General features: G+C 38.8%; 1 protein-coding gene across 1 annotated transcript in view; it reads left to right on the forward strand.

Annotated features, from left to right (window-relative positions):
- Nucleotides 1-15,997: 15,997 nt before the first annotated feature.
- INPP5D (inositol polyphosphate-5-phosphatase D) overlaps nucleotides 15,998-26,002 on the forward strand; it is a 329,719-nt gene continuing 319,714 nt past the window's right edge. Inside the window, exons 1-2 of the mRNA XM_053709929.1 lie at nucleotides 15,998-16,228; nucleotides 17,204-17,267. Of these exons, the coding sequence (XP_053565904.1) occupies nucleotides 16,095-16,228; nucleotides 17,204-17,267 (198 nt within the window). The 5' untranslated portion in view covers nucleotides 15,998-16,094. The remainder of the gene's footprint in view (nucleotides 16,229-17,203; nucleotides 17,268-26,002) is intronic.

The raw sequence follows: 26,002 nt of genomic DNA on the forward strand, positions 1-26,002 counted from the left end.
TGTGCCACCACTCCTTTCTGGTGTAACATTAGTGTAAATTTAAAAAAAAAACTTTTACATCAGTTTGCTATTGTAATCTAATTTCATTTTCCATTAGGCCTGTTTGTCAGGCCCACAGCATATACTGTGATTAATTGCTCTGTGCCACCACTCCTTTCTGGTGTAACATTAGTGTAAATTTAAAAAAAAAACTTTACATCAGTTTGCTAGTGTAATCTAATTTCATTTTCCATTAGGCCTGTGTGTCAGGCCCACAGCATATACTGTGATTAATTGCTCTGTGCCACCACTCCTATCTGGTGTAACATTAGTGTAAATTTAAAAAAAAAAAAACTTTTACATCAGTTTGCTAGTGTAATCTAATTTCATTTTCCATCAGGCCTGTGTGTCAGGCCCACAGCATATACTGTGATTAATTGCTCTGTGCCACCACTCATATCTGGTGTAACATTAGTGTAAATGTAAAAAAAAAAACTTTACATCAGTTTGCTAGTGTAATCTAATTTCATTTTCCATCAGGCCTGTGTGTCAGGCCCACAGCATATACTGTGATTAATTGCTCTGTGCCACCACTGATATCTGGTGTAACATTAGTGTAAATTTTAAAAAAACAACTTTTACATCAGTTTGCTAGTGTAATCTAATTTCATTTTCCATCAGGCCTGTGATTAATTGCATTTGCCTGCCTGTCAGCCTGTGTGTGAGGCTCACAGCATATACTGTGATTAATTGCTCTGTGCCACCACTCCTATCTGGTGTAACATTAGTGTAAATTTAAAAAAAAAAAAAACTTTACATCAGTTTGCTAGTGTAATCTAATTTTATTTTCCATCAGGCCTGTGTGTCAGTCCCACAGCATATACTGTGATTAATTGCTCTGTGCCACCACTCATATCTGGTGTAACATTAGTGTAAATGTAAAAAAAAAAACTTTTACATCAGTTTGCTAGTGTAATCTAATTTCATTTTCCATCAGGCCTGTGTGTCAGGCCCACAGCATATACTGTGATTAATTGCTCTGTGCCACCAATGATATCTGGTGTAACATTAGTGTAAATGTAAAAAAAAAACTTTTACATCAGTTTGCTAGTGTAATCTAATTTCATTTTCCATCAGGCCTGTGTGTCAGGCCCACAGCATATACTGTGATTAATTGCTCTGTGCCACCACTCCTTTCTGGTGTAACATTAGTGTAAATTTTAAAAAAAAACTTTTACATCAGTTTGCTATTGTAATCTAATTTCATTTTCCATTAGGCCTGTTTGTCAGGCCCACAGCATATACTGTGATTAATTGCTCTGTGCCACCACTAATATCTAGTGTAACATTAGTGTAAATTTAAAAAAAAAAACTTTACATCAGTTTGCTAGTGTAATCTAATTTTATTTTCCATCAGGCCTGTGTGTCAGGCCCACAGCATATACTGTGATTAATTGCTCTGTGCCACCACTCATATCTGGTGTAACATTAGTGTAAATGTAAAAAAAAAAACTTTTACATCAGTTTGCTAGTGTAATCTAATTTCATTTTCCATCAGGCCTGTGTGTCAGGCCCACAGCATATACTGTGATTAATTGCTCTGTGCCACCAATGATATATGGTGTAACATTAGTGTAAATGTAAAAAAAAACCTTTTACATCAGTTTGCTAGTGTAATCTAATTTCATTTTCCATCAGGCCTGTGTTTCAGGCCCACAGCATATACTGTGATTAATTGCTCTGTGCCACCACTCCTTTCTGGTGTAACATTAGTGTAAATTTTTTAAAAAAACTTTTACATCAGTTTGCTATTGTAATCTAATTTCATTTTCCATTAGGCCTGTTTGTCAGGCCCACAGCATATACTGTGATTAATTGCTCTGTGCCACCACTTATATCTAGTGTAACATTAGTGTAAATTTAAAAAAAAAAAAAACTTTTACATCAGTTTGCTAGTGTAATCTAATTTCATTTTCCATCATGCCTGTGTGTCAGGCCCACAGCATATACTATGATTAATTGCTCTGTGCCACCACACATATCTGGTGTAACATTAGTGTAAATGTAAAAAAAAAAACTTTTACATCAGTTTGCTAGTGTAATCTAATTTCATTTTCCATCAGGCCTGTTTGTCAGGCCCACAGCATTTACTGTGATTAATTGCTCTGTGCCACCACTGATATCTGGTGTAACATTAGTGTAAATGTAAAAAAAAAAAAACTTTTACATCAGTTTGCTAGTGTAATCTAATTTCATTTTCCATTAGGCCTGTGTGTCAGGCCCACAGCATATACTGTGATTAATTGCTCTGTGCCACCACTGATATCTGGTATAACATTAGTGTAAATTTAAAAAAAAAACCTTTTACATCAGTTTGCTAGTGTAATGTAATTTCATTTTCCATCAGTCCTGTGTGCCAGGTCCACAGCATATACTGTGATTAATTGCTCTGTGCCACCACTCATATCTGGTGTAACATTAGGGTAAATAAAAAAAAAAAATTACATCAGTTTGCTACTGTAATGTAATTTCATTTTCCATCAGGCCTGTGTGTCAGGGCCACAGCATATACTGTGATTAATTGCTCTGTGCCACCACTCCTATTTTATGTAACATTAGTGTAAATTTAAAAAAAAAAAAACTTTTACATCAGTTTGCTATTGTAATCTAATTTCATTTTCCATTAGGCCTGTGTGCCAGGCCCACAGCATATACTGTGATTAATTGCTCTGTGCCACCACTCATATCTGGTGTAACATTAGGGTAAATTAAAAAAAATAATAATTTTACATCAGTTTGCTAGTGTAATCTAATTTCATTTTCCATCAGGCCTGTGTGTCAGGCCCACAGCATATACTGTGCCTAATTGCTCTGTTTTCCACCACTCATATCTGGTGTAACATTAGTGTAATTATTTTTATAAAAAACTTTTACATCAGTCTGCTAGTGTAATCTAATTGCAGTTGCCAGGCCAGCCTGCCACTGCCAGCCTCAGTGCCACCACTCATATCTGGTGTTACATTAGTGTAAATTTTGTAAAAAAATTTTTTACAGACTGCTAGTGTTATTTAATTTTAGTTGCCAGGCCAGCCTGCCACTAGTGCCAGCCTGTGTGTCAGGCTCCCAGCATATACTGTGCCTACTTCCATCCTCAGTGCCACCACTCCTATCTGTTGTAACTTTAGTGTAATTTTTTTTATAAAAAACTTTTACATCAGTCTGCTAGTGTTATTTAATTTTAGTTGCCAGGCCAGCGTGCCACTAGTGCCAGCCTGTGTGTCAGGCTCCCAGCACTGTGCCTACTTCCATCCTCAGTGCCACCACTCCTATCTGTTGTAACATTAGTGTAAATTTAAAAAAAAAAAACATTTTACTTCAGTCTGCTAGTGTTATTTAATTGCAGTTGCCTGCCTGCCAGCATGTGTGCCAGGCTCACTTTCCAACTAGTGCCACCAATCATATTTGTTATAACAGTAGTGTAAATATTTTAAAAAAAAACTTTTTTGACTGTGAAACATCAGTCTGTTAGTGTAATGTAATTGAAGTTGCCTGCCTGCCAGCGTGTGTGCCAGGCCCACTTGCCAAGTTAGTGGCACCACTCATATTTGTTGTAACAGTAGTGTAAATATTTAAAATAAAAACTTTTTTGACTGTGAAACATCAGTCTGCTAGTGCAATCGAATTGCAGTTGCCTGCCTGCCAGCCAGCCAGCGTGTGTGCCAGGCCCACTTGCCAACTAGTGCCACCAATCATATTTGTTATAACAGTATTGTAAATATTTAAAAAAAACAAAAAACTTTTTTGACTGTGAAACATCATTCAGCTAGTTTAATCTAATTGCAGTTGCCTGCCTGCCAGCGTGTGTGCCAAGCCCACTTGCCAACTAGTGCCACCAATCATATTTGTTATAACAGTAGTGTAAATATTTAAAAAAAAAATATTTGGACTGTGAAACATCAGTCTGCTAGTGCAATCTAATTGAAGTTGCCTGCCTGCCAGCGTGTGTGCCAGGCCCACTTGCCAACTACTGCCACCAATCATATTTGTTTTAACAGTAGTGTAAATATTTAAAAAAAAAAAAAATTTGGACTGTGAAACATCAGTCTGCTATTGTAATCTTATTGCATTTGCCTGCCTGCCAGCGTGTGTGCCAGGCTCACTTACCAAGTTAGTGGCACCAATCATATTTGTTGTAACAGTAGTTTAAATATTTAAAAAATAAACATTTTTGACTGTGAAACATCAGTCTGCTTTTTTGTGTCAGGCTCACAGCGTATACTGTGCCCACTTGCCCAGTGGCACCACTCATATTTTGTTTAATAGTAGTGTAAGTCTACATTTAAAAAAAAAAAATGACAGGCAGAGGCAGGCCACCCCACAGGTGCCATCGTGGTCGTGGTGCTGTGATTCCCTTTGACCCTACAATAATGCACAGTGTTCAGAGGCCACGTGCCATGAACGCAAAAAGTTCTGAGGAGGACCTAGTTGAATGGCTAACACAGGACACCCAATCTTCTACAGCTTCCGCTCCTAACCTTGACGCACCATCCACCTCCAGCTTAGCTGCAGGCACCTCTCAAGTGACCAGTGCCACTCGCCCGCCTGCCACCACCACCAACACTAGCACCACAGCCGCTTCACTTGATCTGTCAGAGGAGTTATTGACACATCAGTTGGAAGAAATGAGTGATGCGCAACCATCATTGACAGAGGATGTAGATAACAGTGATATGTCTCAGTCAGGCAGCATTACAGACATGGACGTACGGTGTGATGATGATGGTGATGTTGTACCCGCTGCTGCTTCCTTGATTTCCTTGATTTTTCCCTGTTGATTTGTCAGATACAAGTGAAGCGGTTGATGATGATGCATCCGTGGATGTCACGTGGGTGCCCGCTAGAAGAGAAGAAGAGGGGGAAAGTTCAGATGGGGAGACAGAGAGGAGGAGGAGGAGATGAGTTGGAAGCAGGGGGAGGTCGTCGCAAGGAGATAGTGGAACAGTCAGACAGCATGCATTGGCACCCGGGGTCAGCCAGACAGCACGCCAATCAACGCATGCTGTTGCCACCACCAGAATGCTGTCATTGCAGAGCTCAGCAGTGTGGCATTTTTTTGGTGTGTCTGCCTCTGACAACAACGATGCCATTTGCAACCTGTGCCAAAAGAAACTGAGTCGTGGGAAGTCCAACACCCACCTAGGTACAACTGCTTTGCGAAGGCACATGGTCTCACATCACAAACGCAGATGGGATGAACACATGAGTAGAAGCAGCACACAAACTCAAAGCTGCCATCCTCCTCTTGGTCCAGCATCTTCAGCCACGTCAACCACTGCTGTCCTCCTTGCCCCCTCTCAACCATCCGCCACTCAGTCTCTCTTACGTAGCAGTTCCTGGTCATCTGCCCACAGTCAGGTGTCTGTCAAGGACATGTTTGAGTGTAAGAAGCCAATTTCCCAAAGTCACCCCCTTGCCCGGCGTCTGACAGCTGGCTTGTCTGAACTCTTAGCCCGCCAGCTTTTACCATACAAGCTGGTGGAGTCTGAGGCATTCAAAAAATTTCGAAGTCGAAGGTACCAGGCCGTAGATGAGCGTGACGAGGAAGAGTTGTGGTCTCCATCACCACCAGAAACAGCCTTATCAGCATCGCTTGTTAGACCAGCAGCAACGCAGGATGAGGATTGTGAGGAAGAGGAGTCAGAGGAGGAATGTGGCTTTGAGGAGGAGGAAGACCAAGCACAACAGGCATCCCAGGGTGCTCATTGTTGTCACCTATCTGGTACCCGTGGTGTTATACGTGACTGGGGGGAAGAAGATACCTTCAGTGAGATCAGTGAGGACGAGGAACGGGACAGGATTAGCTCGGCATCCAACCTTGTGCAAATGCTGTCGTGCCTGTTGAGGGACCCTTGTATAAAAAAGTCGGAAAGGATGGAGCAGTTCAAAAATAAATTAAAAAGTATGCTTTACACAGCGTATAAGTTTGATGTCACAGTACAACTGGAATCTAACAGGGGAAGAGATGAAAGTAATCCTTCTCCTCCTCCCACGACCACGCCGGCAAGGACAGGATGCTTTCCAGACGTGTTGTTGATGGAGGACATGCAGACCTTTTTAACTCCTATGCATCGTCACAGCCCTTCGGGATCTAGCCTCAGAGAAAGACTCAACCGACAGGTAGCAGACTACCTAGCATTAACTGCAGATCTCGACACTCTGAGGAGCGATGGACCCCTTGACTACTGGGTGTGCAGGCTTGACCTGTGGCCTGAGCTATCCCAATTTGCAATCGAACTTCTGGCCTGCCCCGCTTCAAGTGTCCTGTCAGAAAGGACCTTCAGTGCAGCAGGAGGTATTGTCACTGAGAAGAAAAGTCGCCTAGGTCAAAAAAGTCTTGATTATCTCACCTTTATTAAAATGAATGAGGGATGGATCCCGAAGGGACTGACATTGTGCGATACATTAGAGTAAAAAAGGCCTGATGAGATGAGCTGCCTTGGGCTACAAATGGTACACACGCTGCTGTATTTTATCTTCGAATGGCAGATGACTTGAGTGACTTACCTGCCAACAACTAGGGTTCAAGCCGCAATGTTTTAGGCACTTTTTAACTGTCAAACAAACATAAATTTTTCTGGCCACTGCTACAGCAGCGGCTGCAACAATACCTGCTTTTTCAGGCATTTTTACATGCCTAATTTTTCTGGCCTCTGGTGCTGCACTGTGGCTACAAGACCCAAACCAAAAAAAAGGCACATAACAGTGATTAAACTGTTAAGAATAGTACTACTTAACACACCACTCATATCTGGTGGCACAGTAGATTGCATGCGCAGTGCCCCAAATTTGAAGTAGGAGGACCGACCAAGCATCTTTTTCCATCTCCCGGTTCCTAAAAATTATCTCCGGGTTCCTAAAATCGATGACATACCTGTACTCTATTGTGCAAAAGGATGGCATATGTGGTATTTCATGCTGTTGTGCCTGTTGAGGGTCGGGGACCCTCGTATAAAAAGGCTGAAGGAGAACGACCTATACTGGGTGTCCAAGCATCTTTTTCCAACTCCCGGATGTAGCGGTACTCCACTCGGGATTCTCCCTTCCTCTGTCCAAACCCAGGGGTGGCCACCGGATAGTGGGACCAGAGATATAGTTGCTGAGACCGGGGTCAAGCCAGCGGGTGTATCTCCCCCAGCTGGGCTGGTCTCAGTGGACTCCCAGTCAGGTAGCGTCCTCTCTGCCCTGCAGCTCTTTCTTGGCAGGTATCGTCCCCTCTGCCTATCTGTTTCTAGGCAGGAATAAATCCCCCTGCCAGGCTGCTTCTTGGCAGGAATAGATCCCTATGCCTCCAAATAGTGGGACCAGGGCTATCGTGACAGAGACCAGGGTCAAGCCAGCGGCTGTATCTCCCCCAGCTGGGCTGGTCTCAGTGGGCTCCCAGGCAGGTAGCATCCCCTCTGCCTGTCTGCTTCTAGGCAGGAATAGATCCCTCTGCCTCACTTCACACTTCCAGCAGGTAGCGTGCCCTCTGGTTTCTTATGGGCAGGAATCGATCCCTCTGCCTTGCTGCTCCTTTCAGGCAGGCCAGCTCTTTGCATACAGTCCCACAGACTCTGTAACAGAATGCAGGGTCAGAACCTCTGCAACTGGTATACCTGAAAGAATCAGACAGCACAAAAAGGCAATCCCGGACCCCAACCTGTACTCGATTGTGCAAAAGGAAGTAACCTTAACTTGGGTCCCAGCCCCATGTTTTATTGTTATACTCTGTCAGGGAAATTATATAACTATCAATCGTATCAATCAAATATATATTGCATCTATTGATCTCTGTAATTCGTATCGATCAAATGTATATTGCATCTTTTGATCTATGTAATTCGTACCTATCAAATGTATATTGCATCTTTTGATCCATGTAATTCGTATCTATCAAATGTATATTGCATCTTTTGATCTATGTAATTCGTACCTATCAAATGTATATTGCATCTTTTGATCCATGTAATTCGTATCTATCAAATGTATATTGCATCTTTTGATCTATGTAATTCGTACCTATCAAATGTATATTGCATCTTTTGATCCATGTAATTTGTATCTATCAAATGTATATTGCATCTTTTGATCTATGTAATTCGTATCTATCAAATGTATATTGCATATTTTGATCTATGCTATTCGTACCTATCAAATGTATATTGCATCTATTGATCTATATAATCTATGGATCTATCTATCAAATCTATTGATCTCGTGGCCGGACTGTTTTGTGACAGCCACTTGTGTTTCGGCCAAATTTGAAGTAGGAGGACAGACCAAGCATCTTCTTCCATCTCCCTTTTTCCGAAAAATAAGGCCATATAGACCTCCCCCGATAGGGGGAGTAACAGGTATTAAACTGCTAAGAATAGTACTACTTAGTGCTTAACACACCACGGGTCCCAGACCGCATGTTTTATTGTTATACTCTGTCAGGAAAATGATATAACTATCAATCGTATCAATTAAATATATATTGCATCTATTGATCTCTGTAATTCGTATCGATCAAATTTATATTGCATCTTTTGATCTATGTAATTCGTACCTATAAAATGTATATTGCATCTTTTGATCTGCCTTGCTGCTCCTTTCAGGCAGGCCAGCTCTTTGCATAGAGGCCCACAGACTCTGTAACAGATCTCTCTTGCAGGAAGAGGTGCAGCCAGAATGCAGGGTCAGAACCAATCTGCAACTGGTATACTCGATTGTGCAAAAGGAAACAACCTTACCATGGGTCGCAGACCGCATGTTTTATTGTTATACTCTGTCAGGGAAATGATAGAACTATCAATCGTATCAATCAAATATATATTGCATCTATTGATCTCTGTAATTCGTATCAATCAAATGTATATTGCATCTTTTGATCTATGTAATTCGTATCTATCAAATGTATATTGCATCTTTTGATCTATGTAATTCGTATCTATCAAATGTATATTGCATATTTTGATCTATGTAATTCGTATCTATCAAATGTATATTGCATATTTTGATCCGATAGGGGGAGTAACAGGTATTAAACTGCTAAGAATAGTACTACTTAGTGCTTAACACACCACGGGTCCCAGACCGCATGTTTTATTGTTATACTCTGTCAGGAAAATGATATAACTATCAATCGTATCAATTAAATATATATTGCATCTATTGATCTCTGTAATTCGTATCGATCAAATTTATATTGCATCTTTTGATCTATGTAATTCGTACCTATAAAATGTATATTGCATCTTTTGATCTGCCTTGCTGCTCCTTTCAGGCAGGCCAGCTCTTTGCATAGAGGCCCACAGACTCTGTAACAGATCTCTCTTGCAGGGAGAGGTGCAGCCAGAATGCAGGGTCAGAACTTCTGCAACTGGTATACTCGATTGTGCAAAAGGAAGTAACCTTACCATGGGTCGCAGACCGCATGTTTTATTGACTTATAGAATGGGTGGCGTGCAGTACTTAAGCCTGTTGTGCTGAAAAGCTTCATCTAAATTTACAGTGCTCCTGCCTGTTTTCGTGCACCTGGCTTTCAAATTGGAGGAGAAACAAGATACCTGTATCACATTCTCTTACTCTGATCTAGAAGCAGCAAGAATAACCACTCTAACAAAAGGGTCAAAAGACTTTCTAAAGGTAGCCCCGTCTGAACATACAACTCAGGAATATGAAAAGTTGTCTAAAAAGAACCTGGCTTTTAACCTGCATGCAAACACCCTGGCGGAATACCACCGGGTTAAGCGAATCCCAAGAGGCCTGAGGATGGGAGCAAGACCCACATTGATGAAGGATAACCAGGATTATTGCAACCGCTTTGAACATATATTGAACAAATGTTCAATGGACATCATTGTCCTAACCGTAGAGAGTCTAAATAAAGAAATTGAAGAGCAAAACATCAAACTGTCTGAAATGGAAAATAGCCTGAGAAAAAACTTACCGACAGCTGAGTTGGATAAAATATTGCAAGACACCAATACGAAAATCACTGAGTTGAAGAAGGTAATAGAAGAGAGAAAACGTACAAAATTCGCCCGGGATGAATCAGACTACTCCACTGATAAAGTGTACAGATGGCGCTATGACCCAGAGGGCGCCCAACGGAGATACACTCCGCGCACCAGAAGACGTCAGAGCCATGGGCCGATGCAAAGTGGCAGTAGCACAGAGTCGCAGGATTCATCGCCAGGGGAGTCAGACCCAGACAGAGACGGGGCGGACGCAAGCACCGGCGGCAACTCAAAGGAAACAAAGAAGAAGGCAACACGACAATTACGCTCAAGGCGAGGACACTAAATGGGGACCACCATGATGATGAATGGGAAGAGATCCGGTTACCGGGGGGTAAGCAATGATGTTGAAACTGTCATGTCAACATCTACCCCATTAGAGACATACAAAAATAATGTTATTAATATTTCCAAACACGAACTTTCTAAGCCTGAACTAGAACTGTTAAATAAAGGTCTTTCATTTTGCCCAGTAAAAAACTGTAACTTCTTTCAGCTGCAAAAAGACCTGCATAGATTTATAAGAACCTTAAAGTTAAAGACTTTGAATTGGGCTGAAAATGTAAATATAAATAATGAGAATCCAACGATCCATTTAAAACAACTTGGGTTAAGAAAGAAAAGTAAATATAACCCTATTGTAAATAATCACAGTATAGGGACTTTTTCAACTCTAGTTCAGAGGGATATTTCAAAATTACAAACAAAAGTTGAGAAATATAGAAAAAATGGTAATAACTATAAACAGATGGGTAATAACATGACTGTTGATCATCATTCAGCCTTAAAGAATTTGCAAGGACACCCTGAAATTATTTTAAAAAGAGCGGACAAGGGAGGAGCAACAGTGGTGTTAGATAAAAATGCTTATATTGATGAAATTAAAAACCAATTGAACAATGAGGCAGTATACAAAAAACTTAACCATAACCCTGTCTTTAAATTACAAAAAGAAATTAAAATGATCATTTCAAAAGCAGAAAATAAAGGGATAATAGGTAAAGATGTTGTTTCTTTTCTGCAGGTGGATAATCCATATACACCTCTAATGTATGTTCTACCCAAAATACACAAAGATATAAAAAAACCCTCCAGGGCGCCCTATTGTTGCAAGCACCAATTCAGTCTTCACAAATATTTCAATATTTTTGGATAAGATCTTACGCCCCTATGTTGAACGCTCCAGCTCCTTCATTAAAGATACAAATGATTTTTTATGTAAATTAGACTCTTTAGACCTCCCTAGCAGTAAATTGATTATGTTTAGTTTAGATGTAAAGAGTCGCTACACTAATATAAAACATTCAAGTGGCATTGATGCTGTAGAAAATGCATTAAGGAATGACAATCAATACACTTCTGCACAAATAGATTTTTTTGTCCAGCTTCTAACAATTATACTATGTGGAAATTACTTTCTCTTCCAGGACGACTATTTCCTCCAACTCCAAGGTACTGCCATGGGTTCCAACGTCGCCCCAAATTATGCAAATATTTTTATGAACCTCTATGAGGAAAAGTATGTTTTTTCTAACGAATTATTTGTTCAATATGGCGCCACCTGGTGGCGATATATTGACGATATTTTCGGCATCTGGTGGGGCGACGTTGGAACCCTTGAAAAGTTTGTAAGTGATTTAAATTTATCATCAAGATATATAAAATTGAAATTGACTTGGAGCGAGGAGGTAGTTGATTTCCTGGACGTGAGAGTAATTAAATCAGACAACCAATTCAAAACTGATTTATTTAAGAGAAAAACTGACCGAAATAGTCTTTTGCGCTTTGAAAGTGCTCATCCGCCTTCACTCCTGAAATCCCTACCCCACATTCAAATGTTGCGCGTCCGCAAAATTGACTCAGATGAGAAAATACTGAATAAGAGACTGACAGAGATGGGAGAGAGATTCCTGGAAAGGGGTTATCCTAAAAGTCTAATAAAGAAAGAAATTGAAACTGTAAAATCAATTCCAAGAATAAATTTATTGCATCCAAAGGATAGAGCAAAGAAGGAAGATAACCAGAAGGATAGACTTATTTTTATAACAGAATATAATGCACAAAGTAATGAAATACAGCGCATCATTAGGAAACACTGGAATATTTTGTCTGACTGTAATCCATCTATTATAGAATTTCAGAGCCCTCCTATGTCTGCTTTTAAAAGAAGTAGTAACATCCAAAATAAATTGGTTAGAGCGGACATTGGTCCTAGCACTAAAAACAAACCCAGTTATATCACTACAAAAAATACTGGTTGCTACCCCTGTCTAGGGTGTTCATGTTGTAGCAACATGAGTAAAGGGTCAATTTTCTATCACCCTCATACTGGCAGAAAATATAACATAAAAGGCTATTTTACATGCTTAACTACTTTCATAATATACATGATTAAATGTCCATGTGGGGGGATCTATATAGGGGAATCTACCAGGTCCGCTAAGGAAAGAATAATTGAACATAAGAGCAACATTAGGACCGGTAATGTAAAAGCCCCTCTAGCCGCCCATTTTATAAAAGCTAACCATTCTATAAGTCAATTGAAATTTCAAATAATTGATAAAGTAGACATTCCACGTAGAGGAGGGGATAGAGAAATTCTATTAAAACAAAAAGAAGCATACTGGATATATGAATTGGAGAGTCTAGAACCCAAGGGATTAATTAAGGACTGGGACCTTACAGTATTTTTATGATTATTATTGCTGAGATGTAAATTACAATCTATTGCTGTAATTCTATGATAAAGTGAAGGTTGGCTAAGAAATTAGTAATTTAATTAATTATGGTTACTCTGCTGCTGTGTATATATAATGGGAAACATATAAATGTAAGTTAAATTAATGAGTAAGTTAATGTGTTAGATAAGAAAGAGTTAATTATACTTGAGCGCCACCTAGTGGTATACATGTATATAAGTCACTTGTTGGTTTGTATCAGGTATGGCATGAATAAGGGAGAGTAATCCCGAAATGTTGCCTTTTTTTTACCTCCTTAATAAATGAATATTATATCTGCTGTCACCTGCCTGCTTTTCCTTTACTGTTATACTCTGTCAGGGAAATTATAGAACTATCAATCGTATCAATCAAATATATATTGCATCTATTGATCTCTGTAATTCGTATCGATCAAATGTATATTGCATCTTTTGATCTATGTTATTCGTATCTATCAAATGTATATTGCATCTTTTGATCTGCCTTGCTGCTTCTTTCAGGCAGGCCAGCTCTTTGCATAGAGGCCCACAGACTCTGTAACAGATCTCTCTTGCAGGAAGAGGTGCAGCCAGAATGCAGGGTCAGAACCAATCTGCAACTGGTATACTCGATTGTGCAAAAGGAAACAACCTTACCATGGGTCGCAGACCGCATGTTTTATTGTTATACTCTGTCAGGGAAATGATAGAACTATCAATCGTATCAATCAAATATATATTGCATCTATTGATCTCTGTAATTCGTATCAATCAAATGTATATTGCATCTTTTGATCTATGTAATTCGTATCTATCAAATGTATATTGCATCTATTGATGTAATTCATATCTATCAAATGTATATTGCATCTTTTGATCCATGTAATTCGTATCTATCAAATGTATATTGCATCTTTTGATCTATGTAATTCGTATCTATCAAATGTAAATTGCATCTTTTGATCTATGTAATTCGTATCTATCAAATGTATATTGCATATTTTGATCTATGTAATTCGTATCTATCAAATGTATATTGCATATTTTGATCTATGTAATTCGTATCTATCAAATGTATATTGCATCTATTGATCTATGTAATCTATGTATCTATCTATCAAATCTATCGATCTCGTGGTTGTGCAAATGGACTGTTTGCGGTTGTTTGCGGTGCGTTAAACGGGGAGTTTGGTCTGTCACTGTGAAGCGGGCGTAACCCTTACACTACCTGATCGATACAACATCATACCTGATGTTTTAAAGCACGTTATTCAAAACAATTTAGGAATGTTAGGAATGTTAGGTGATTTATGCCCTTTATGGCTTAAAACCAGACTCTGCATCAACTATGTAATTTTCCATGGGAGTTTTGCCATGGATCCCCCTCCGGCATGCCACAGTCCAGGTGTTAGTCCCCTTGAAACAACTTTTCCATCACTATTGCGGCCATAAAGAGTCCCTGTGGGTTTTAAAATTCGCCTGTCCATTGAAGTCAATGGCGGTTCGCCTGGTTCGCGAACATTTGCTGAAGTTCGCGTTCGCCATTCGCAAACGCAAAATTTTAGGTTTGCAACATTACTATCTGGCATTAGTACAGGGAGGTTTAGGTGATATTGCACAGGGTAACTGTATGAAGTATCTGGCATCAGTACAGGGAGGTTTAGGTGATAATGCACAGGGTAACTGTATGAAGTGTCTGACATCAGTACAGGGAGGTTTAGGTGACAATGCACAGGGTAACTGTATGAAGTGTCTGACATCAGTACAGGGAGGTTTAGGTGACAATGCACAGGGTAACTGTATGAAGTGTCTGACATAAGTACAGGGAGGTTTAGGTGACAATGCACAGGGTAACTGTATGAAGTGTGTGACATCAGTACAGGTTTTTTACATAAGTACAGGCAGGTGTAGGTGAAAATGCACAGGGTAACTGTATGGAGTGTCTAGCATCAGTACAGGGAGGTTTAGGTGATATTGCACAGGGTAATTTCATGAAGTGTCTTATATAAGTACAGGGAGGTTTAGGTGACAATGCACAGGGTAACTGTATGAAGTGTCTGACATCAGTACAGTTGTTTTTTTTGACATAAGTACAGGGAGGTTTAGGTGAAAATGCACAGGGTAACCGTATGGAGTGTCTGGCATCAGTACAGGGAGGTTTAGGTGACAATGTACAGGGTAACTGTATGAAGTGTCTGACATCAGTACAGGGAGGTTTAGGTGACAATGCACAGGGTAACTGTATGAAGTGTATGACATCAGTACAGGGAGGTTTAGGTGACAATGCACAGGGTAACTGTATGAAGTGTCTGACATCAGTACAGGGAGGTTTAGGTGACAATGCACAGGGTAACTATATGAAGTGTCTGACATCAGTACAGGGAGGTTTAGGTGACAATGCCCAGGGTAAATGTATGAAGTTTCTGGCATCAGTACAGGGAGGTTTAGGTGACAATGCCCAGGGTAAATGTATGAAGTTGCTGGCATCAGTACAGGGAGGTTTAGGTGACAATGCACAGGGTAACTGTATGAAGTGTCTGACATAAGTACAGGGAGGTTTAGGTGACAATGCCCAGGGTAAATGTATGAAGTGTCTGGCATCAGTACAGGGAGGTTTAGGTGACAATGCCCAGGGTAAATGTATGAAGTTTCTGGCATCAGTACAGGGAGGTTTAGGTGACAATGCCCAGGGTAACTGTATGAAGTGTCTGGCATCAGTACAAGGGTTGTTTGACATCAGTACAGGGAGTTTTTTAGGTGATAATGCACAGGGTTACTGTATGTAGTGTCTGTGATGAGTACATAGCATATTAGGAGGCATCACTGAGTATATCTGTATGGGTAACTGTACAGGGAGTGTTTGGTAATCATATATAAGGTAACTGTATAGAGTGTCTCGCTTCAGTACAGGGAATATTAAGCTATAATGTCTGGGGTTGATACTGCAAGGAATAGTTGGTGTTAGCTGAATGCAGTGACTATATGTGGGGTGTTTTGTGATGGTGTAGAAAGGACAATGTTTTGAGGTTTCATTTCAATATATATATATATTGTCTTTAATTCTGAACCTGTTTGGTGTTGCTTAATGGAACTATGTTACAAAACAAGTGAATAAAACTAAATAGCACATTAAGCACAGTTATGCTCCCCCCCCCCCCCCCACACACACACACAGTTCTCCGTGGTTACAATAAGGAAGTCCCCGAGTTTCTGTTTCCTCTTCATAACTGCATTTAAAACAGGAAACTGAGTGCAGTAGAGTGACAAAAGAAAAGAACATTGTAAGAAAATATATGCTGCTAAGCAAGGCTGTGTTTGACAGCTGTGTTAATACTGAGGGGTGACAGGGAAGGCAGTAAGAGGGGCATACTGAGATGTCTTACAGCTGGTACCATGGGAACATCACTCGTTCCAAAGCGGAAGATCTCCTGTCTATGGTTGGCAAAGATGGGAGTTATCTTGTCCGGGACAGCGAATCTGTGTGTGGGGCATATGCTCTATGCGTGCTGTAAGTTACAGTTTTTTCTTGGCTATTAGGCACAGGTTCTGAATCTGAAAGTTAATTACAATGCATTATACAGTATAGCTATAACTAAACCTGACAATTATAACAGCTCCTTTATTCACTGCAAGGGATGACTAACTGACTGCCCGAAACCAGCTTAGTCATTTATTATCAATATCTAAAAAAATAAATTATTATCACTGTCAAAGGAATGCATTAATTAGCTTTTTACATTTACTTCAAGTTAATTTGTTGCAATCCTATGTAATATGTTGGTGCTTGTTGATCCTATGAAATAATACTAGTGAGATGAAAATGATGTGCTGGCTACAACCCTTGTGCTATACGTTGTGTGAGTTACCTTAATTGCTAAGTTGTATAGAGAAATGTATATGGAACTGTTAAAAGGAGAAATATATTTTAGATTAGCACTTCTATTTATGTGCATGGCTGTTTACAATAATAAAGATGGATGCCATACTGTGAGATGTCCATTTTGGAAGACCAACTAATGATGCGTTAAATAATAAAATTAGTCTGAATTTCGAATGAGCAGTAGATTGATTTTTTTTCTGAAAAAATATCAGTTAGTTCAATTTTCTTTCCCCCTGTATCATGTGACAGCCATCAGCCAATCACAAAATGCATATACAAATATTTTGTGAATTATTGCACATGCTCAGTAGCAGCTTAGAAAGCGTGCATATAAAAAGGTGGTGCACATTTTGACAATCAAAGTGAAATGGAATGTTTTTTAAAATTCCTTGCTCTAACTTCATCATGAAAGCTTAACTATGACTTTAGAGTTCCTTTAATAAGGATTTTAATGACCCTGTTTTTCATGGTCTCTTGGTACCATGGCGGAATCAATTACAAATTTTAGTAGACTGAATATATTTTTGATATATATGACTTGTGAGGTGATATTACAACTTTAATTATAACTGACAAAGTCAGCTTGATTTTTTTTTTTTGTAGGTACCAAAGTTGTGTCTATACCTATAGAATCCTAACAAATGCAGAACAACAGCTATCAGTTCAGGTAAGAGAAAACGTTGTGGTGTATAACTGTCTACATATAAAACTGACACTAAAGTGATATCCCTGTTATATGTCTGTTAGGATGTTGAAATTCATATGGCCTCACTGTAGTGATAGCATTGACCGATGTTGCAACATTGCAGACTTTAGCAAGATCAACTAGTGATGACACACTATCAATATTTTAGTGTACAGCGATGAGGTAATAAAGATTATGGGTCAGATTTACAAGTGGAGCATTATTTAGCGCTTTTGCTAGAGCGCTAATTGTGCTAGAAGTAAACATTTTGCACACACCAGGTTGTGATCGTATTATGAGTTGAAAGTATAAAGTTTGCGCTCTCATGCTAACGTATTCCCCCATAGAAGTCAATGAAGAAAAAAAGTGGAAAAAATACCTAACACCCTACTTGCACGCTAACCCAAACTCATATTCTCATGTGCGCTAATCCGACATGAAAATATGAATATTTCACATTCCAATGTTCTTCAAATAGAATATGATCTATTTATTCATAAATACATATTTCTCTCTCAATAAAATATACACAGATCTATACAAAATATAAAGACCTAGTTTAGAAGCACAACCCAAATGTATTTGGAACGCTCTATACCTGTATTGTCAGGTTTTGTGTAATGTTTAGTGTTAATATATGCATACGGGTCACTAAGTATCTAGTCTCTGAAACATAAAATAAGGTTGTTTGCCTCTGTAGTATAGTATCCATCTACAATGATAATTCAAAGATAAAGTTTGTGGGATATATTTTCCCAGATTTACTAAGTAAACTATATGTGGGAGGGCGGAGTGAACAGCATGTTAATGGGACACCATTATCAGTAGTATTGTGGTATGAAAAACTAAATGAGACTGTCACTAGTGAGACTATTTAAAAATAAAAAGGGCATAGAATATGGTGTGAAAGTAGAGCATTAGTGTACTTGGATTTAGTCATGTAGAGAGTATCTGATATTTGCATTACAATATAATGGGAGAGGCTCAAATATTCCTTGAGAAACTCAGTAGCAAGAGTCTCTGAACATATATAACAAACGGTCTTCAAGCAAGGGCTATAATATTAGTACTCTGCAGTTTTTGTTATTATCAACGTAGGGATCAGTAAATGTTGTTGCTACTCCACATCTATGAAACTCCACTAGCATAAAATATATTATAGCATTATGTGATCAGCACTCAAGAACTAGTCAGTAGTTGCATATGGAGATATATCATAGCAGGGGTGGCCACAGACTTAGATAAAAGTAGACATGTTGTTTGACATTTTTTTAGAACTATATCTAAGACTTAGCTTCCCCCTATCTTATCATATGATATATGTAGCCTTAGGGTAGTTGCATATAGCCCAGCAATCAAGATGAGTAACCCACACATTAAAAAGAACAACTAGCAAATCTACATTTCAAACAAAAATCAACTAATAAGTGACTTGAAAACAGGTGTAAAGTAGCCTTTTTTAACTGATGGTGTGGCTTTGTATACCATCTGTGACCACACGCTTTGTAGTATTTATCCTACACCAGATGGCCAGGGTAGATTAATTCCTGCAGTAACTTCACAGGAGGCCGTCGGACATTGTCCCCAGTAAAATGCTGCTGTCCCTGTCCAAGGATATATCTTGGCTGTAAAGTTCAGCACGATCAAGTTTATCACTGGAACGGGAAATTCCCCTCCCTCAATGGCTCTATAGTTGGTGAAGAAGGCAGTGAGGCCCTCTGCATTTCTCTTTGCACTCCTGACATCACTCCCATCAAGCAGGCTGGTTACCTCTATAGTTATATCCCTACTTTCGTCATGTAAGATGGATGGTAAACGCTGGGGCCCCTGAGCGTCACCTCAAGTACAAGCTGCTATGGAGGTAGCTTTGTAGGAAACGGGCTCTGCAGAGTCTGCCTCATCGGGCTGGAACACCATTTTTAGCATTTGTTCAAAAGCAGCCTGGCATTCATCCAGGAGGTTATCCAGCTCTCTGAAGATGTAAGCCGCAGACAGCATACCAAGTGGCTATAGCAGTGAAGGTTAGTAGAGATAGTTTGGAGCGTTTAGTCAATCCAGATCCGCTCATTGATCTCCACGTGGGCTGGAGCATGGCCTCTCCCAAGGACTATGAATAGTGAGAGTAGCGGCTAGGCAGTGAGGTTCTGACAGCAAAGTGTCTTTTTCTGCAGTATTAGGCTATTAAGTCTCCTGAGCCTTTAGAGTCCCAATATTAATATTTAATATTTAAGGCATAAGAGTCTGGATGGTCGCCAAGCTTGATTTTTATATGTAATATAGCTGGAGCTGCTGAGATGTGCGACCGTCCGACTCAAGAGCTAGCCAACACATTACATAATTTGATGTTTGTGAATTTAATGTATTTTTGAAAGGGTACACTTATTTCAAATCTGATGACTGTAAAACGTTCCAAAAAAGTTGGGACTGGGGCAATTTAGGACTAATAGCGATGTGACAAGTTAAAATAAGAAGGTGATGTGAAACAAGTGAGGCAATTGTGTAATCATCATAGTATATAAGAAGCCTGCAAAAAGGCCTAGTCCTTCAAGAGCAAGGATGGGTCAAGGCTCGCCAATCTGCCAACAGATGCATCAGTGATTAATCCAGCACTTTGAGAACAACCTTCCCCAAAGACAAATAGTTAGGATTTTAGGCATTTCACCTTCTACAGTGCACAATATAATTAGAAGATTCAAGGAATCAGGTCAAATCTCGGTGCGTAAATGGCAAGGCAGAAAAAACCTCTTCTAAATGCCAGTTTTGTCCAGGGCCAGATTGAGCCGCCGGATACCGGGAAAAATCCCGGTGGGCCGCCACCCACCAGGGCCGCCCGGCAGTTGGCAGCTAAGCTACACAAAGAGAGAGACTGAGAGAGCTCAGCAGCACATGTAAGCAGCCGTGAGGGAGCGGAGCGGCCGGCTTGCTTTTTGAGCATGATATGTGACAAGACAGATGCTCAACAAGCAGCTCAGCTGTGGCCGCTCTGCCTCCACTCCAAAAGGCAATTGATTGGCATTAGGCAAGGGTACAGCAGTGAGGGAGCTTGCGGTTGGTCAGCGTCGGATAATAGCTAAGTAAGGGTACTGGGTAGTAACCTGACTGCATCACCTCACCAATACAGAGCATACCGAGAGATCAACGCGCCGCAGAAACTGTACTTGGAAACTTGCAGGACTGCGGTTCCCTGGGAGGCAGGTCAGTTCTCTTCAAAAGGGATATGATTAGTTTGTTTTTGTTTTTTTAGGGCTGTGATTTTGAGCACAAGAGCTGGGTATCCTACAGCAGCTATCAAGGATATGTTTATTGTTTAGACTTTAGACCCGCTGACTGACTTGTGCTTGTTTTTGGTTGCTCTGATAAAGTCCAGGCCAGTTCATGCCTGCGAATTTCCGGTCATAGGCTGTAATCATCTTTTGGACTCATCAACCTCGTGTTGTTAACACTTATAGAAGTAGGGCTCTGTTGATAATTATACACCTATATTATATATATATATGTGTGTGTGTGTATATATATATATATATATATATATATTTATACACACACAAACATATAAATATTACACACACTATATATGTGGCTTTGATGGATTATAGTGCTGGTGGGCTAGTCTTCTACAATTTTTCCAGGGCTGCTTTTTATTCCCAGTCCGGCCCTGGTTTTCTCTGATCCCTCAGGCGTCACTGTCTCAAAAACCATCATGGGTCTGTAATGGATATCCTGACATGGGTGCAGCAATACTTTGGTAAATCTTTTTCAGTCAACACCATTCATTGCTGCATTCACAGATGCAAGTTAAGGCTTTACTATGCAAATCAGAAGCCATACATCAACACTGTCCAGAAGCGCCACCAACTTCTCTGAGCTCGGTCTCATCCAAGCTGTTATCAGCATCAGGTCCAAAAGCCAGCGTCTGCCATGGTATGGGGGTGTGTCAGTGCCCATGGCATGGGTAACTTGCACATCTGTGAGGGCACCATTAATGCAGAAAGATATTTATACATATTGGAGCAACATATGGTGCTATCCAGACGTCGTCTTTTCCAGAGAAGTCCCTGCATTTCCTAGCAGGACAACGCCAAACCACATTCTGCCGGGTTACAAGAGCATGGTTGCTTAAGCAGAGAGTGCGGGTGCTAGCATGGCCTGCCTGCAGTCCTGACCTGTCTCCTATTAAGAATGTGTGGCACATTATGAAGTGCAAAATAAGGCAACGAAGGCCCTGTACAGTTGCGCAGCTGAGGAGGACATACATAATGGATAAATGGGGGAGAATTCTGCTTGCCCAAATGCTTAATAAGTGTTATTAAAAGAAAAGGTGATGTTTACACAGTGGTAAACGGTCGACTGTCCCAACTTTTTGGGAGTGTGTTGCAGTCAGATTTGAAATGAGTGTATATTTTCAAAAATACATTAAATTCACAAGGTAAAACATCAACGTGTAATGTGTTAATAATGTGTTTTCAATATAGTACAGGGTGCATTTCGATTTTCAGATGACTCTTTTTGTTTGCTTTTTTTGCATTTTCCTTACTGTCCAATTTTTTTCGTGATTGGGGCTGCATATAGCTACATATACAGATATATATAGGAATATCTATTTTAAAATACATAGCACATATTCTGCTATGTGTAGAACATTGGGGTGTGAAATATTTACAGTAAATACATAGTTAAAGGCTTTATTAAAAATGATTATTGCATAAATATGCTTTAACATGTTTTTATTTACTTAACTGCAAAGGGCTCCAATGCACTTCTATATATGTCTATATCTGTTTACATATGTATTTATGTGTTTATACATATTTTTATATATATATATATATATATATATATATATATATATATATATATATATATATATATATATATATATATATATACACAGTATATATATACACAGTATATATATATATATATATATATATATATATATATATATATACATATATATATATATATACATACATACATACATATACATCTTTAGAGATGTAAATGTATGTATCTCAATGTTAAAACCCTTTGTCTGCCTAACATCTCATATCTTTGAGCACTTTTTCCTCCCAATAATTTTAATGAGATGGTGTTATTATGAGTTTAACTGTACTTTGTAATGTATTTTTTATGGTTTTTTTTTTTTGTTTTTGTTTATTTTTACGAAACAGTTAACCACAGTGCAATTTAACCTGAGCGCAAAAGAACGCAAAAACCCCTATATTGCTTGCGCACAAACATTTGCGCTCCACTCATAATCTGGCCCTATATATCTTAGTGAGAATTGTAGCATTATCTTGAACAAGATATCTAACGGCAATTGCAAATAAGCAAAATGTATACTGTGAGTATACCTCAAGGATCTGTACACTCGTATTACAAGTTGAAATTGCCTTTTTTTCTCTAGCACAAATATCCTTCAAGCACAAACTAATAAGCTATTTTTCTACTAAATGGCACTTATTGCTATGGTTTAGGAACTCAAACCAAACCATATTAAAATATCAGTTAAATGGAAATAAAACCAACTTGTTTTCTTTCATGATTTAGATAGGGGGTGCAATTTTAATTAACTTTCTAATTTACTTTGATTATCAATTTTTTTCCGTTGTCTTGGTATCTTGTGTTGCTCAGTAGGGATGTAAGCTTAGGAGCCGACCCATTTCTGGAGCACTATGTAGCAGCAGTTTTGCAAGAATGCTATCCATTTGCAAGAGCACTAGATTCCTGCCATATAGTGCTCCAGATGCCTACCTAGGTATCTCTTTAACACAGAATATCATGGGAACTAAGTAAATTGGAAACTCTTTTAAAACCGTATGCTCTGTCTGAATCACAAAAAAATGTTTTTGGGTCATATCCCTTTAATATTTTCATTTTTTTACCTTCTTATCACCTTTTTTAACTTTATCTTCAATTTGGTTAACAGTTCCAGCATTAATTAGATTACCACACAGGTGCAAATCTTAACCATTAACTTGTAAATGCTACTTTCAGCTTGCAGCTTGTTATTGAAACTTATTATTTGTAACATATTCATCATCTACTCACACAAGTGAATGCACAATGTTTTGTTTTATTTCCACCTTGTAATGCAAATTTGTGCTGTAACATTATCGTAAAATAGCGTTAAAGGGACACTGAACCCAAAATTTTTCTTTCATGATTTAGATAGAGCATGCAATTTTAAGCAACTTTATAATTTACTCCTATTATCAATTTTTCTTCATTCTCTTGCTATCTTTATTTGAAAAAGAAGGCATCTAAGCTAAGGAGACAGCACATTTTTTGGTTCAGCACCATGGACAGCACTTGTTTATTGGTGCTGTCCAATCAGCAAGGACAACCCAGGTTGTTCACAAAAAATGGGCCAGCATCTAAACTTACATTCTTGCTTTTCAAATAAACATACCAAGAGAATAAAGAAAATGTGATAATAGGAGTTAATTAGAAAGTTGCTTAAAATTGCATGCTCTATCTGAATCCCGAAAGAAAATTTTTGGGTTCAGTGTCCCTTTAATGTTAACGTGCCCCACAAAGTCGAAAATGTTCCACTTGTAATCTAGGCAAATGTAGAGAGATTTGACGCTTGATACTAATAGCTGTTTTCAGGTTTAATATTCAATACCCAATACTCACAACTTCAAATTTCCCTTAATTTGAATATGAAATATACTATTTGAATATCTAATGTAACATCTAAATGTTTGCATGTAAAAAAAAAAATACATTCAATACTTTTTTGACAGTTTTGTTTCAGTTCAATAATTACTGGGTGTTTGGATATAAACAGAAACGGGTCTATTTATCCTGTATTTCTGGCGAGCCTTCAGGCTCGCCGGAAACAGAAGTTATGAAGCATCAGTCTAAAGGCCGCTGCTCCATAACTTGTCCGCCTGCTCTGAGGGGGTGGACAGAAATCAACCCGATCGAATACGATTGGGTTGATTGACACCCCCTGCTAGCGGACGATTGGCTGCGAATCTGCAGGGGGCGGTATTGCACCAGCAGTTCACAAGAACTGCTGGTGCAATGATAAATGCCGACAGCTTATGCTGTCTGCATTTATCGATGTGTGGCGGACATGGTTCGCTATAGCGGATCATGTCCGTCCGCACAATGATAAATGGGGCCCCAAGAGTTAATTTCTAATATATATATTAAAATGTTATAGAAAATAAATGTTGATACCTTTTGTTTCTGAACGTTTATATATTTAATTATTATTAATTTATTAATTACTCTGGATGGATATGTTTTCCAAGAATGGCAGCCCCTCTTATAAACAGCAAAGGAGGAAATAAATTAGAGGTGGGTGAAGGTTATAAAAGTTATGAGGTATTCAATGTAAGAGAAAATTAGTTTCAAGAAATGAAGAGCCATATCACTAATTGCATCAAATGTGGCATCATAAATGCCATCTGTTCTAACATCACTCATGACAACATATAACATCATCAGATATCATACATTACATGACATATGACATCATCAGACATCATACATTACATGACATATGACATCATCAGACATCATACATTACATGACATATGACATCATGAGACATCATTACATGATATATGACATCATCACTGACTGATTTGCTGAAAAACTTCTAATGGATTAAAATACATCCTACCACTTAGCCAGTTAGTTCACTACAGATTTTCCAGCAGTTGCTAAACTAAATGAACAAATCTCAAATTGGTTATACCAAGCCAAATGTATTTGGAAAACCAATGATCAGATTTATAATTCAGTATTTTGTTGAACTGTGCAAATGCATAAAATATCTGAAAGTATTTTTTTATCCTGTACAAAAAAATGAAATTTTTACAAAAGTTCTATGCATTTACAAAAATCATGCTTAACAAAATGTAGTGACTTTTCAAACGTCTACATTGGCACATGGCTATACTGTATAATTATACATCAATGGCACATGGCTATACTGTATAATTATACATCAATGGTTTGTAACCTATTAAGTTTAAAAGGCAGCACATAACTGAACCTTCTGAATTCTGAATGACCAGGCTGAAGTCACCCAAAGGTTTGTTGGTATATGATCAAAATAAGCAATATATAAGAAAGGAAGAAACTATAAGAGTATTGATTAAGGAACCATTAAATACAGTAGAATTGCACCATCAACAAATGCATAATAAAAGAACAATGCAAATTCACATGGGGGTAGATTTACCAAACGTTGAGCGGACATGATTTACTGTAGCGAATAATGTCCGCTCAACCTCGCTAAATGCAGACAGCATACATACACTGTCAGCATTTAACATTGCATAAGCATTTCTGGTAAAAATGCTTGTGTAATGCCGCCCCCTGTTCACTCGCGACCAATCGGCCGCTAGCAGGGGCCGTCAATCATCCCGATCATATCCTTCTAGGTGGCGGAGAAGTTAAGGTGCACCGGTCTTACGACTGCTGCTTCTTAACTTCCATTTTTGGCGGATCAGAAACGATGGGGCGACGATGCAGCATAAATAAATCGACTCCTTAGTCTGAATTTCAAATAAAAAATAGATTTTTTTATCTGACTAATTTCAAAGTTAGTTTCATTTTCCCTCTCACCTGCATCATGTGACAGCCATGAGCCAATCACAAAATGAATATACGCATATACTGTGAATTGTGTACATTTTGATAATGGAAGCAAAATGAAAGATTTTTTAAAATTGTGTGCTCTTTCTAAATCATGA

The sequence above is a fragment of the Bombina bombina genome, chromosome 4 (genome assembly GCF_027579735.1).
Source record: "Bombina bombina isolate aBomBom1 chromosome 4, aBomBom1.pri, whole genome shotgun sequence".
Lineage (NCBI taxonomy): Eukaryota > Metazoa > Chordata > Amphibia > Anura > Bombinatoridae > Bombina > Bombina bombina.